The 15,571-nt window shown below is 39.7% G+C and overlaps 1 protein-coding gene across 1 annotated transcript; it reads left to right on the plus strand.

Moving 5' to 3' along the window:
* The first annotated feature begins 619 nt into the window (after nucleotides 1-619).
* On the plus strand, nucleotides 620-12,491 carry TOB2 (transducer of ERBB2, 2). The gene is made up of 4 exons (XM_070947944.1): nucleotides 620-895; nucleotides 2,861-2,933; nucleotides 5,356-5,431; nucleotides 8,107-12,491. The coding sequence occupies exon 4, from the start codon at nucleotides 8,184-8,186 to the stop codon at nucleotides 9,201-9,203; it is 1,020 nt and encodes a 339-aa protein (XP_070804045.1). The 5' UTR covers nucleotides 620-895; nucleotides 2,861-2,933; nucleotides 5,356-5,431; nucleotides 8,107-8,183; the 3' UTR covers nucleotides 9,204-12,491.
* The last annotated feature ends 3,080 nt before the right edge of the window (nucleotides 12,492-15,571 follow it).

A 15,571-nucleotide genomic window follows, 5' to 3' on the forward strand; every position in this document is an offset into this window, starting at 1 on the left:
ACGATTCTATCCCATCAGGAGTAAACTCTACTGTTCTCACATTTCCTAAATTTTAACATACAAACTGTCTATTTGTTTCATTAGAGAAAAATGGAAAATTAAAGAATTTTTGTGATGCTAATGTGTCTTCATTAAAGGTGAATGGTAAAGTCTTGGTTTTCATTTAAGGCTCTAATACAGAATCAGCAGCTGTGGTTACTTCTGATGAATTAACTTAGGTAAAGGGTTGAGACCTTACAGGTGGTCCAACTATTTTACTAAGTTATTGGTACCGTAGTAATGGGATCTAATCTATATTAAATGATTGGTTTTATATTTATACTAATTAATGCAAAAAAATTACTAGAATTACAGTATGAAGGGGTTAATTCAATAACAGTACAAAGAAAATTGCTGTTAGCGATAGAGCGATCGACTTACAAACATTTGCAACAAGAGCAAAGCGCACGCCACGGCACATCGCGAGTTAAATAGAAACCGACGTTGGGGAAGTAGTTCCGGTCCGCCCTCCCCTCTCCTTCCTTGTCCTTTGCAAGTCGCATCACCATGGGTGTGGAAGAGAATATCCTTGCGCAGGGTTGCTAAGGGTGAAACTTTTCATTTACTTTGCTCACTTTGGGCCAGGGAGAGGGTGGCTTCAGGTTTCCCGCGGAGGGAGGAAAGTAAGGAAAGAAGGGGGCTCTCCATTCAATATCCTCTCACCCCACTTCTGATTTGGCCTATAGAGGGGGGAGAAGTTATCGAAATAGCATCCGTACGGTTTAAAAATATATATCGAATATACCACATCAGCGCTTTGTGAAAAAAACTCCCAAAAAATATCTGGAAAGAAAAAGAAGCCACCAAACCACCTTTCCTGGTGCTGAAAAAAAAAAAAAGGAAAAAGGAAAAAAAAGTAAGTAATTGCTTATGGCTAGGGAGAGGGAGAGGGAGAGGGTGGGCATTATCGAAGAGTATTCCCTATAGATATACTATTTACATTTGTTTGAAGAATGCCTTTTTGACCAAGTTTGCCGTCTCGACACCCTTTCCTATTCAAGGTTGCTTTTTCCGCCGCTCCTTTAAAGGGCGATTTCATCGGGGCCTCTTTCAGAAGCCGCCGCTCTTCCAAGTCGGGTTCTGAGAAGTCATGTCGGGGTTCCTTCTCCGCCCGTTCCCCCTCCCCGCCCCCGGTTCCCTAGGGGAGAACGGCTCTGCCTTTACAAGCAAACCTTCCCTTCTAGTAATATTGTTTCCCTTAGAACCAGCAACATTGCTGATATTACAGTATTAGTTTGAAGGGCGAGGAAGTCTGAAAACCATTTAGCTTGAACGACTGAAGAGACTCCAGTTCACCATTTTGTCTTCGTTCATTTTATTGGAATCGGGACCCGACTATTAAAAGAAATTCCTATAAAACAGATTTTGGTTTAAAGAGAACATACTGCGGACGAGCTTGTATTCTTCGCTTTTTCTTTAAAGGATATGAAAATGGTTGCTGATATCAAATAATGGAGGTGGAGCGAAGGGGGCACAATGGAAAGTCGGGGGTCGACCTAGGGTGTTTATTTCGTTCCATTTGGCTTAATCCGGATCAATGGCCAGCGCGGCTTTGTCTAAAAAGTGGTTCCATCCCTTTTATACTCGAATTTTCTCTCCCCACCGCCTCCTTATGATTTCGTATGTCACAAACACAGACCTAGGGAAAAAATAAGATGCGGGTTCCCATCCCCCACCTCCGTCCGAAGGCTTAAGACGGGTAAACTTGTTCTTCCTTCTCAATGGTTTTTTTTTATTAAAAAAAAAAAAAAGCTGGATTGAGAGCCGGAGAGGCTCAGTCAAATGAAATTGCCGTAGTCGTTCCTGCAGCAATACTTTCTGGGGATCAAAAACGCACTTTCCGGCTTCCATCGATCTTCGTGAGGTAAATTAGACTCGGCATTTTCCTTTGAGCCACAAAGAGATCCTGGGGCCTAATCAGCGCCTTGGACGCCTCGCAACCTGGGATTATTTGTTTTTCCCCGAAAGAGAAAAGCGGGGATGACCCTCTCAGCCCCGAATGGAGCTAGTGGTAATCGGTTGAGCAGGCTGGCTTTTAAAAGAAAACTCGGCCAGGCTTGGGCTGTCCCGGGTTTCTTCCAGGGAGAAGGTCAGGTCTCAATAACCTTCACTTGGGCACGGACTTTTTTTTCCCTGCCTTCGGTGGGCTTTGTAGGAGTGTTTATGCGAGTCCCCTTAAGGAGCACGAGAGGGATTAGGGCCACAAGGGTACCTTGACACTTGCAGGGGCGAAACGGAAACCTCCGCGAGAGGGCCGGCAAAATAGCTCCCTTGCTCTGTGGAGAAAATGGCAAAGTGGCTTCTCTTCCCCAAGGAAGGCTACATCTCAAGACTTGCCCTGCCTCCGCGTGTAAAAGCTTGGGGGGGGGGGGGTGTCTTAGGAAAAAGGTCCATCCTGGGTCTCACTTCCAGGTAGGCAGGATTGCGCTGGGGGTTGGGGAGATCTCTTATGGGCCTCCAGCAAAGGAGGAATGAAAGGCTAGAGTGGGAGAGTAGGAGCTGCTGTGCTTTGCCAAGTGCCTGATATTTCCTCAGCCGGCCTCTCTCCTGGCTCCACACGCTTTTCCGCACACAGGAGAGAAAGAGGCGAGAAGAAATCGGCGATTATAGCTGAAATGCGAAATGGCAAGGGGGAGCGGCGGCGGGGGGGGGGTGGGGGGGGGTTGAGCAATAGAGCGCAAAGAGCGCATGCGCCATGGAAAATTTTACACGGCTTAGCTGAGCAGGCGCTCGCCTGGGCCAGCTTTGGCGCAAAGCAAATGGAGAAGGGTAGTTAAAAGACAAAGTAGGTCACTTACTCGGGCGTTCCATTTTGTAACAGATGCTGAATTCATGAGGTAGTACGGCTTCGGAGACACCGGAATTGGGAGGAGGCCAAGAAACTGTTCGCAGAGGTAGGGTCATTAGAGAGGCTTCATCAGCGAATGTTGGCAACTGCGCTTAAGGAGGCAGGGGGAGGGGCAGGCAAGCCGCCCGAGACCTTTCGGGGGGGGGGGAGGTCCCTAGGGAGAAAACAGTACATCAACTTCGCACGTGGGCGGAGGCTTGGGAAGGAGTTGGTGATTTGTCCCTATAACCCTATGGGGGCAACGGATTTTGATAGAGGAAATACTAGATTGGGCAGTTGTGGTTCGAGAACATTTCTAGGATTCGCCCCTCTGTTCTTCCTTCGTCTTTAAAGTAGATAACTTGAGTTTCTGTAAACAGCGGATTGCTGTGAGAGTCGGTTGAACCAAGGCTCCTGTTCTGTTTAGAATGTCTCCTGTAAGGATAGGTAACAGATTAATCAGGAATTCAGATTTTTTAATTGGTCATTGTGGGCTTTTATTTTTTAAAGTACTTCTGATCATCAGCCTAACAGCTACTCTAGATAATTAAGAACGTTTTTAAAAAGTTCTCTAGTATTCTATGTTTAAAGTATTTTACTCAATTACTCTATGACTAGGCAGCTATACACTCCTCCCAAAGAAATAACTATAGTTTAACTGTTTATATGCAAAATCATTGAGTAATATTGATTACAATCTCATGGAGATTGTTATTTAATTTGTTGTCTCATGGATATAATTGCCACATGCAGAATAAATTGCAATTATATTATATTCTCGAGATAATTGGCTATTCTGAAATAACTTCGATTTTATTATTGAAGCTTTATAAAAAAAACAGATTTAATTCTGTTATTAGTCTCTGATGTTGTCTCACTTGTTTCCAAATTAACGATCTTAAGGATTAAGGAATTCTAATGAATGCAAGTTTACTTTGCTAATAATTAAAGCTAAGGTATTATTTTTCAGATCTTTTTTTAAAATTGCTGTACCAAATTTGGAGGATTCTTTTATATTTAGTAAATTTTTGTTCTGATTTTATAATTTGAATATACTAAAATGTACAATATTGTGAGGGGGCTCCTTTAAAATTATTTCTTGGTACTTTTAGTCTGATGAGAAACCACATTCTATTCGAGAAAAATTCGAAGCAAAATAAAACATCCTTGAATAGAAACATAATGCCAAGTGACTTGGGCTGATTTGACTTGCTGCCTTTTTGTTACTTGATCTAATTACTATTAATAGATCATTGTGTAGGTCATTATTTCTTATTTCTTGGGTTTCAAGACCATCAGATTAAAAAAAGACTGGGTAATTTACAGTTTTTTAAAAAAATAGATACTTTTTTAAAAAGTCACCTAACATTTATGTCTACATTAGAACAAAATGGATTTCTTTAGATCCAAATGTTGCTGTTCTCATTACATTTATTTGGCAGTAAGCCCCTTTGAATCTGGAGGGAATTAAGCCTAATTATTCAGAAGTGAGCTCAAGGTGATTTGCGTCCTGTTCTTGAGAAAGTGGCAAACAAGAATAGTATTTTCTGAATAACATTTTTCTTTTTGTATGTTTCTTTAGGATGATTGGCAAGATAACTCTATAATCATAAATTATGGTATGCATGTTATAGATCATAGCCTTGTGCCCCCCCCCCAAAAAAGAAAACCTTTCACAGTCATAAATTACTTTCCTAAATGTTCTAGTTTCTCAAAACAATAATTTCACAGGACACAGATACAAACTATTTTGTATACTTGAGCTGTGTGTTAGTTGGTCTTGCCTTCCAAGTTAAATAGGCATATTCAAATAGTTTTGATACAGTTTATAGCCTAGTTGCTCCTGGAGTACACTCTTAAGGTCTTGGATTCTGCTATCAGAAATAATTTTATGGCTATCCCCATTCAGATGGAATTATTTTAGAAGCTTCTGTATTGGTTGCAATAACAACACAGGTAGTCCTCAATTTACAACCATTTAGTGACCTTTTGAAGTTACAATGGCACTGAAAAAGTTGACTTATGACCATTTTTCATACAGTCAACCATTGTAGCATCCTAGGATCACATGATCAAAATTTTCTTGGCAACTGGCATGTATTTATGATGGTTGCAGTGTTCCAGGGTCATGTGATCACCATTTGCGACCTCAAGCAAAGTCAGTAGGAAAGCCAGATTCACTTAACAATCATATTACTAACTTTATAACTGTAATGATTCTCTGAACAACTGTGGCAACAAAGGTGGTAAAATGGGGCAAAATTCACTTAACAAACTGTCTTCCTTAACAATGGAAATTTTGGGCTCAGTTGTAGTCATAAGTTCAGGACTACCTGTATGCTTGAAGAATAGAACTTTTAAAATCTTGTATATATACTCCCATTTACATTTTGATGCAAAGCTCTGCTTTATATTTTTAAGAGATTTGCTGGGTTAAAACAAAGACCTGTTTTCTCTAATATATTAATTTCCCACAATGACTTAACTAGATACCTATGGAAAGTCCACAAACAGGACATGAGGGCGGTCCTCTTCTCATTGGTTCACAGCAGCTGATAATCAGAGGTATGCTTCATGTTAACCTGGAGATAGCAAATAACCTTCTCAATTTAATAGCCATTATTCTTTGTAAATTTATTCCCTTTGACAATCTCTAGGTATTACATCTTTTAATTATTGAAAGAGGAGGATTTATTGCCAATCTTTCTATCTCTTTCCAACAAATGTAAAGTTCCCATAGATAGCTGCTCCTTAAATACCAAAAGATAAAGATGAAAGAAATGACACTGGAGCATGCATCCTTATCTATTTTTCACAAATTGAACTGACATTTGAAGGGTGCTGTCTCAGATTACTGTTTTGTGGGAAATTCCATAGTTTAATTACTGTAAGAGATGATAGTTTATTAAATACATCATCTTATGTCCTTTTGCCACACCATTTAATATGCTTTCAAGTATTGGTACACAAATGAAGTTGCAATTAGAAATGGCAGATATGCTGACACAGATGTCTAAGAATGAGACTATGAGTGAAAAAAGATGATAATTTTTCTTCCTGTTCCTTAATGGAATGCTGTTCTAGTCCCAGGTTTCCAGTGGGCTCCTAGCTTCTGAATACCGGTACCAAATAGTTTATCAGAAGAAATACTTGCCATAAACCGCCACATTTTGTAGTGCATCATTGAAATTCAACTCTAGTATTCATTTTTTGAATATTTTATGGACCCAAAACAGGCTGTTGACTAAGGTGCCAATTAAAAACTGGATCTGTTACATTGCAGGTAAATTGATGATACATACAATCCTCAATTTAAATAATCATATATATCTTTTCTAGGCACTTAAGAGTATTATTGGATAGAGTAAAACAATGTGGATTGAAGTATTATTGAGAGAGACAGTAAATCATTTGGTAGTGTAACCCCCCCTAAAAGAAGAGAAGTTTGGTTAAGAATTTTTTAAACTAGTCTGCATGTCACACAGAAACCATTAAAAGCATCATTAGATACTTGCATCTTTACAAGTGACCGTTTAATTGAACAATGCTGGGGCCAGTAGGTACTTGTTAATTCCTCTCCAATATTATTTTTTGTTTATATGAAATGATGCTAAAGAAAGAATGTTTCAAATATTTAATAGTTTGCTATTAGAACAACAGAGATGGGAGGCATTATAATTTGCTTCTCAATTTTATCTCCTTAAATGTATTGAACTGCTATATCTAGTAGCTTAAAATGAAATTTAAATGTAACTTTGTCTGTTATATTTAGTATCAGAAATTCAGAAGGTAGGTCTATCAACACATCAGCATACCATAAATTGGGTGGTTGTGGTAAATGTGCTTATTTATATCATTTGTATCTGTACAGAACATACTGTTCCAATGTTAAATACTGTGAGTGTCTGAAGATACCAAGTATCTAAGACAGACAGACAGACAGACAAATGAGGGGGGAAGGGGGGTAGAGAGAAAGAGATCAGTGTAGTTATTGGGTGTCATATAAGTTTAATGTTTAGATAGAACGATCAATCAGTGCAGTCATTGGGGGTGTCATGTGACATACAAGTTTAACGTTTTATTGTTATAAAACAATGTTTCCATGCTATTTTGAAGGAAGAGAAATTGGGTAAAAAAACTTACAAAATGAAAGTAAGCTGTTCAGTATTTATTTATATTTCTTATTTCTTAACTGCTTATTTCTCAGACGGGCTTTGGGCAGTATACGATGTAGTAAATAAATGCAGACCAAATATAGCATGTATATAGGCTAAGATACATATTTCTTGGAAGCAATAATTAGATCCAGGTTGAGTTATTTATTTAGAAGATTTATATGGCCTCCCACTCGCTCTCTGTGACTCTGGGCGGCTTACAAATAACAGTGATTACATGACTAGAACTATCATTTTCAGATCATGAGAAACAGCATTCCCAATTTTTTCTGTTCAAATCAGCTCTTACTTGGAAGACTTGCATATATTTTTTGGAGCTGCATTTTAAGAAGTACACAGATAAACTGGAAGGTGTTCAAATGAAGTAAAACAATACAATTAACGTGGAAAACAAGTCATCAAAATTATGATGAATGATTAGCCAGTGGATCATAGATTTGAACTAAATCACTTAAAAAGGCTCTTTTCAGTATAGTAACGTTATATATTCACACGTGCATATGTAAATATATAGATTTGCATGCATATAATGTGCAGGCACTCTAGAACTTTAGTGAGTATGCTGTGCTATGTTAAATTTCTATTAGAGGACATGGCAATATTGTATATTATAATCAGCACATTTTATTCTTTTACAGATACCTGGCTTTCAAAATCTCAGATAAATAACAGTTGGCACATGAGAAAAAGTGACTTGAATTCTTTTATTAACTTAACTTTGTAGGAAACCCAATAGAAAATATATATATAGTGCCAGTTTATACACTCAAGACAATAGTACTTACTTTCTGGTTTCTAAATCACTTTTATGTCCCAGTCCAAAAAAATCTATAAAATTATTTAAACAAAGCTGTATATTAGATTGGAAAATCAAATCCGTAGTATCTTAAAATCCCATGTAAGAACTTGATTTGTCCACCATAACAATCGCTCTGAAATTACATACAATTTATACATAGCAATTGCTTTAGCTAATTTTTGAATTGTTTTAAAACAGAAGTATTGCTTTGCCATAATATTAAATATACCATGCTTACTCCTTTTCTTCCTTTTCTCTTTTTCCAGGAGCCAAAATCCATTTATGGTTGTATCCTTTGTCTATTTTTAATATACTGCCCTAATTTGCTTGCTGTAAAGGGAGTATGCATCTAGAGATCAAAGTTGCTCTGAACTTCATCATCTCATATCTGTACAACAAGCTTCCACGAAGGCGAGCTGACCTGTTTGGTGAAGAGCTAGAGAGGCTGCTAAAAAAGAAATATGAAGGTCACTGGTATCCAGAGAAACCTCTGAAAGGTTCTGGCTACCGTTGTGTTCACATTGGAGAAACTGTGGACCCCGTAGTGGAAATGGCAGCCAAACGGAGTGGACTTGCTGTAGAGGATGTGCGAGCCAATGTCCCTGAAGAACTCAGTGTTTGGATTGATCCCTTTGAGGTTTCTTACCAAATTGGTGAGAAAGGGTCAGTCAAGGTCCTCTATCTGGATGACAGTGAGGGCTGCAGTGCAGCTGAGTTGGACAAGGAGATCAAGAGCAGTTTCAATCCTGATGCACAGGTGTTTGTACCTATTGGAAGCCAGGAGAATTCTTTGTCTAATTCTCCATCACCATCTTTTGGTCAATCACCTAGCCCTACATTCATCCCACGATCTGCTCAGCCAATTACTTTTACCACTGCTACATTTGCTGCCACAAAGTTTGGCTCAACTAAGATGAAGAAAGGTGGAGGAGCTGGAGCAAGCACCAATGGTACAGGGGTTCCACAGCAGCCACAACGTTTGGTCCGTTCACCCACCAATAGCCTGCTGAAGCACAAAGGCCTTTCCCTGTCTATGCATTCTCTGAACTTCATCGGGGGCAGCCCAGCCCCTCAGTCTCAACTCTCCCCCAATGCCAAGGAGTTTGTTTACAATGGTGGATCACCAGGAGCCAGCAGCCTCTTCTTTGATAGTGTAGCCACTGAAACCCAGGCTGGTGGCATTCCTCCTGCATCACAGTTCAGTGCCAGTAGTGGCAGCAGCTTTGACATGGCTCAGGTTTTTGGTGGAAGCACCAACAGCCTTTTTCTGGAGAAGACACCCTTTGTGGAAGGACTCAGCTACAATCTGAATGCCATGCAGTATCCCAATCAGTCGTTCCAGCCAGTGGTTTTGGCCAACTGACCATCATATGAGTATTCTGGGGAAAACCACTTCCAAAAAAAAAAAAAACCTGAGAGAAAAATAATTAAGAAATATTTGAAATCTTATAAATATAACTTCTTGGAAAGAGATGAAACTTCTTGTGTCATGCCAGGGAGCGCTGCTGAAGCACTGATTCTTTTTAAAACTTGTATTCTGTGCTCTTTCCTACCTGTTGTTGTATGTTTAATGAAAGAGGCTATCCTTCTTGGCCCAGCAGTGGTTGGAACCAGAGTTACTTTATTTAATCTCCCATGCTGCTCATTGGAACTGGTCTTCAAATATGCTTGCTGTAAGGATGGCCTTGTTCAGGTGCTGTCATGTTCTTCATACCCAGATGTCTTGAATTTTCTCAGTTTTTCAGGTGGCCTAGGGTAGGGATGGGAAATGATCAAATACCTCTGGTTGTGTAACATCTCAAGCACTTCCCGGGGAGACTTGTGGTTTGTTTTCATATATATATGAGCGGCATAGATGGTGGGATAAATTAGTTAAATTTCTTAGAACTCTCAGATTTTATAATCCTAGAACAGAAAACAAAGTTTATCTTACGCTAACTGGTGATGACAGGGTCTTGCAGTGAAAATTTTATTTCCCTGGAAATTCCTCTAGAGGATAATGTGACATCTGGGACAGTATTTTGCCTCATGCTTCCTACAAGCCTCTTTTTTTCTCTAGTCTTCTTAAAAGCTAGATTGTGGTGGATTTTAGGGAAGCTCAGGCCAGTTTGCTAATAATATGACAAATAGAGCTCTATATGAAAATTCTTCTGACCTGTGAAAAAGAATTATCCTTGTATATTGCACTCATTCAAGAGTAAGGGTGAATGTTGGATTTGTTGGTGTTTTGTGCCTGAGAACATCTGTTGGTGTTTCTCTGGATTAATCAGTTGGAAATTTTGTCAGGTTCTATGCTCTTCTGATTGGTAGCTGATCATTTGGTTACTAGTTCTCATAGAAAAGATGGTTCTCCTACTTTCAAATATTATAAGCACTACGTTTGACAGGGATAAAGGAGTTATTGTGTAGGCTATTCTCTGAATGGGTGGTAAGAGGGTTTGCACTTTGAATTTCACATCTCCTAGGACTTTTGACCAAAAATGTTACATTTTTCATTGGAAAGGAATCAGGTATTCTTGTATAGAAGAGCACCTCACATACCTGTTCCAGCTTAAAGTTGTTCCATCTCAAGGCTCTGCATCAGGGATGAAATGGGCTTGCCATAGAATATCCAAGTGATTTGAATGTGAAGAAAGTGTTCACTGATAGAACTATAGAGTCTGTCCTTCCTTATTATTGTTGGTGAGCTAGCAATCCCAATTGTATTCTGTATTTCTCCTTTTTTCAGCGGGAGAGGATGCCAGGAAGAAATAGACAATAGTGGCCTTCTAATGTTGAGTTTTTTGCAAACCAATTGACAGAATTTGCCTTAGATAGGAAACCTTCCCCATCTATGCCTTATAAAATAATTATGAGTCCCAGAATTTACCTAGCTATGGTAATGAGTAAGCAATCTTTTTAAGGAGTTAAATGAGTGAGCAGTGAAGATAGGAAGAGGAAACTGACTGGTAAACGGTATCCCATTTAGGCAGTTTTACATCCTCCACTTTATGCTCTCTTCTATAGCTCAGTTTGGGTTGTATTAACTCTTGCTTCTGCAACTTTTCTGGCAAAGTCTTGTCAAATAGATAAGCTAAAATACGTTCTTCTAGAGCTTGACCTTTTAAGTTTCCCTTCCCCACTCCCTCAACCTACATTAAGGATTCCTTGCTAGAATATAAAAGAGCCTTAACCTCCAGATGCACCTATCCTCCAGAGAACGGTAACTATTTTTTAATGTGTTCAATATCATGGGTGTAGTTATGGGAAATGTTTCCTGCCTAGGCACATTGTGGGATTGAATTGAAGGATATTTTAATATGCCCCTAAAGTGAGTCCTTTCTTTGTTTCCTCCCCTTTCATGGGACGAGGAAAGAAGACACTAAAAGTATATTGAACACTCTGCCTGTTTTCTGATGCACTCAGTGGATGAAGAGGGAAAGTACACAGTAATGAAAAGGTAAAACTGCATAGGGCTGAAACTTTAAACCTGAACAAAACTATTACAAACTGTTCAGCTTTACGCTTGTTCATGCTTTCCCCCAAAAGTATCACTGCCACCCACTTGCCCCTGTGGAGTGTATTGTAATGTAGACTGCCTAGTTATTACACTGGACTTGAACCACATCTTCCTCCTGGGTAGAGACTATCCATCCAGCATAATCTCTGTTAATTTATTCCTGTAGCAGAGAAGGATGCCACAAACCCACCTTTAAGGATTATATGCATACCCTTCTAAGGTTTAGAATAAGAGGGAGGAAGTCTCACTTAGCACCTGCAATTTGCAATGTTTGACACTGCTTTATTATACTCTTGCTTTTGGAAAAGAAGTCTACATGCACAAGGAAGAAAGGGGGAGGGACCAACCTCTATTTCCTAAAGAAACACATAATGAACACATAACTCTGCTTCAGAAGCATTTCCAGTGCTGACAACAATGAAACTCACGGCCTCTTTTTTGGTCTTCTTGTCTCAAGAGTTAGATGTTTGGCTTCAATTTTATTTTTAAGACCTGCACTAATTTACCTGGTTTCATAGGAAGAAAAAAAGAATTTTTTTTAACTTTTATTTTTATGGGTTTGTGTTAATTTTTTGTTGTCTGTTTATATTGAATAATTTGCTACATTTGTAAAATGTAAGAGGTATATATAATATATGTATATTTCTAACGTACAAAATGAAACTTTTCTTTTCAAAATTTTTTCTTAGAGGAGAGAAAAATATTTTTTCAGGAAAATTTTAAAAAAGCAGCATTGAAAGCTCCTTTTTCCCTTGTTTCCCTCCTTCCTGACCCTTTTTGAAGAGTGAATCAACAACATGTGATCTAAAGTGGACGGATGAACACAAAGAGGACATAATTATGTATGTTTTTTAATGCAGAGGTCCATGCTGTTCTTGTTCGTCTCTTTGGTTTTCTTGTTTTTGTTTTGTTTTTTACAGGCAGAGGGCCATTGAGTAGGGATTCAGAGGGGGTGGGGTTCTGTTTTCTTTTTTTCTCTAGCAAAGGAGGAATACAATCAGCGTTTTGTATTCAGAATGTTGTGCAATATTTTGGAACAGGACATTGGCATGTCTAAAGATTTAGTTAAAAACAACAAAGGTTGATCAAATCTGTACAGTTTCTATTGTTCCAGATTTTTTTAAGTTTGTATTAAAAGCATGATACATAATAGCTTCTTGTCCTGTTGTTTGTACAAGCACATAATGTTTAAGGATGAAAAACAAGACTTTCTTTTTGGATTTGAAAGTAGACATGATTCCACATAAGGCTGTGGTATACAGAATTGTGGGAAGCCTGAAGGAAAAAAACTTGGCTCTTTCTCTGAGATGTTCCCCTGAATAAATGAGATCTAGCTTTAATATCCCCAAGTTGGGCTTGTTTCTGTTAATTAGACTAAAATCAATAGATCTGAAGTAAAACTAATTTATGACAATTTAACGTTTTGCAATGGCATAGGTTAAAAGAGGTCAAAACATTGGTACATAACCTATATTTGTCTCAAATACATATTTTTTAATAGAGCAACTCTTTGTTTATATGCAACTACATTCCACCGAGTTCATCAGAGTAAAACTTCACGTTTTGTGTGTTTTCATGCAAGACGGTGATCTTTTATAAAGAATTGATTATGTTGTTGATAGTTTTGCTATTTGGACTAGATTTTCTTCCTTTTTTTAGATTTCTCCACATAAAATTGTGATATTTTTACTTGCCACATTAAAACTATCCTGTTATGAATAGAATGAAAACCTGAATTCTGTGCCTATGGCAGGATGTATAACTTTTTCCCCCCTATGGAGGACCACTAGGAGATGAATAGTGGGCATGAGTAAAGCCCAAACACATGGGGATATCTTTGCTGTCTTTGACAAATACTTTTTTTCCCCTTTGACAGTGTTCTCCCATGCAGCAGATTACTGAACAGGATAGGTTCAGTACTTACTGGTTACATAACACCTTACTGTTCTTACTGAATAGAGTAGGTCTTGGGCAAATTCAGCTACAGCAAAGTGATGCCTGGTGTAACCTGATGCTGTATAATCTGGGACTTCGTAAGTAATAACCCACGTTTTAAATTAAGCCTGGAAATTTGGCAGGTGGACACCAGCAATCTAATCTGGTTTTTGAGCAGTTGTGGTTTCTGTGTTATCTCCAAAAACTCTTAATGGCCTTTGGGAATTCCTTTCTCCCAAGACAGGTTATGGAATGGTATATAGCTGTGATGGCGAACCTATGGCACACGTGCCAGAAATGGCACACAAAGCCATCTCTCCGGGCATGCGGAGCTATTGCCTGTTGCTCTTCCGGGTTCCAGAGCGCCTGGCCAACTTGGGCACATGGGGCAGGGTTTGCTAGCTGGGCAGCCAGCCGCCCCGCCCACTGCTCCTGCCACTGCAAGGGGGCGGCGGTGGTTCTTGCGCTGCCAGTTCCAGCTGGGATGCTGGAGCAGCCAGGAGGAAAAGGAGCAGGGGCCGCCATCGGGGAGGCGAGCTGCCCCAGGAGGACTGGAGGAGAGCACAGATCCTCACACATGGAGTAAGGAAGTGGCCAGGAAGGGGGAGAGGCTGCACTGGCTTGTTCTTGGTGGGGTGGGGGTGGGGCGCTTCATCCCAGCAAGTTGGGGCGAAGCTCTCCTGCCTGCTGGCTTCCCAAGCCGAACCCCAGGAACACCAACGCCCCTTTCCTCCGAGGCTGGGAAGAGGCTCTGGCTTTCCAGCGGAGGGAGGCAGCATTCCCTGCTGAAAAGATTTATGCGCGTTCCCATTTTGGCACTCGGTGCCGAAAAGGTTTGCCAACACTGGTATATAGACATCAATTCCAATGGGTGCTCTTGGTAAGGACCTTCAAAAACTGCTATTGGAATAGATATAATCAAGTCAATTGCCTCTCAGGATAGCAATAACTTCAGTCAATCAAAAAAACAAGGTGATTGATGTGGCAGCATTTAGCCCGTAAAAATATCAGGTAAATTGAAATAGGTGGACTGCTGAAGATGTTAATTTCAATTTTTAATTAACATGACAGATTTAGCAGAGATTGTATTTCCCACATAGGGAAACAAATACCAAATGCCTCACATTGTTTATAATTGGACACGTATGTTTCTGCCTATCTGTATTTAGGGAATTTGTACTTCAGTACTGGGGCACTGGCCCCAAGAAAGATCTCATCGGTATCATTTTGATTAGCACGATATGCTCTTCTAGGGTCAGTTGATTTTGACTGCTCAAACAGTTCATTTTTGTTTTGCCTGATAAAACAGTATGCTTTGTAATCCAGTCAGCATCTTCAGAAGTGTACATCTTACTGGCTTCTATACTTTTATGGAATTATTGCTGGATTTTATGCCTTTCATGGAGAGCAGAGATTGAGTTGACATTCTGGACCTCTGCAGTACCCACATTCTGTAACTTCCTTCTCTTAAGGTGCAGCACATTATTTTTCACCTTACCTCTACCTTAACGTTCACAATTTAAAGAATGGGGACAAAATGGAGATCTGGCTCTACTGCTTTATTTTCCTCTTTTTGTCCCCAACCCCCAGGCTGTGGCTCATTAACGAGCCTCAAGCCCTTTGAAATCTGAATTGGGCGAGTGCATGCGTGTGTTTGTGGATCCCCACTTGCACGAGTTCACACAGAACATCCCCATTTGCATGAGCTCACCACTCCATCTTCCCGAATCAGTCTGCAAAGCCAGAAAGTTTGGGGAACTCTCCTCTAGGCCTCTGAGAATTTAATTTACAGCCTTTGGAAGATGGCAGAGAAGATCTTTAACCCCAAAAATAAAATATTGACGTTTTATAGGCCTTATGGAGTGATGCTGTTAGAAGATTCCTGGATCTTGTTATTTCAGGAACACTTGTCTATACACCAGGCAGATCCAATAAACAGACCCCTTTTCAACTGCTCCAAAAGTTTATCCATCCCAGTCATCAAGCAGCTCTCTGGTATTTCTTGTTTAATTCTGTATAATCTCCACCAAGCTTGTTTGTAGAGTTCATGATTGAGATCCAGGGTTTCTGAAAGAGTTTTATGATTCCTAGGAGGCAGGGTGGCTCATTGGCTTAATAGATGCCAAAAGAACGTCTGTTTTCAGGTCATTCAAGTCCTACCACCACATGACGGCGTGAACGTCTGTCACTTGCCTCAACTCCTGCCAATCTAGCAGTTTGAATGCACCTAAAATGCACGTAGATAAATAGGTACCACTTTGGTGGGAAAAGCTAGTAGTGTTTGGTGTCAGCACCAT

Source organism: Pituophis catenifer, unplaced genomic scaffold (genome assembly GCF_029215685.1).
Source record: "Pituophis catenifer annectens isolate HBS135680 unplaced genomic scaffold, rPitCat1.0.hap2 SCAF_7, whole genome shotgun sequence".
Taxonomy (NCBI): Eukaryota; Metazoa; Chordata; class Lepidosauria; order Squamata; family Colubridae; genus Pituophis; species Pituophis catenifer.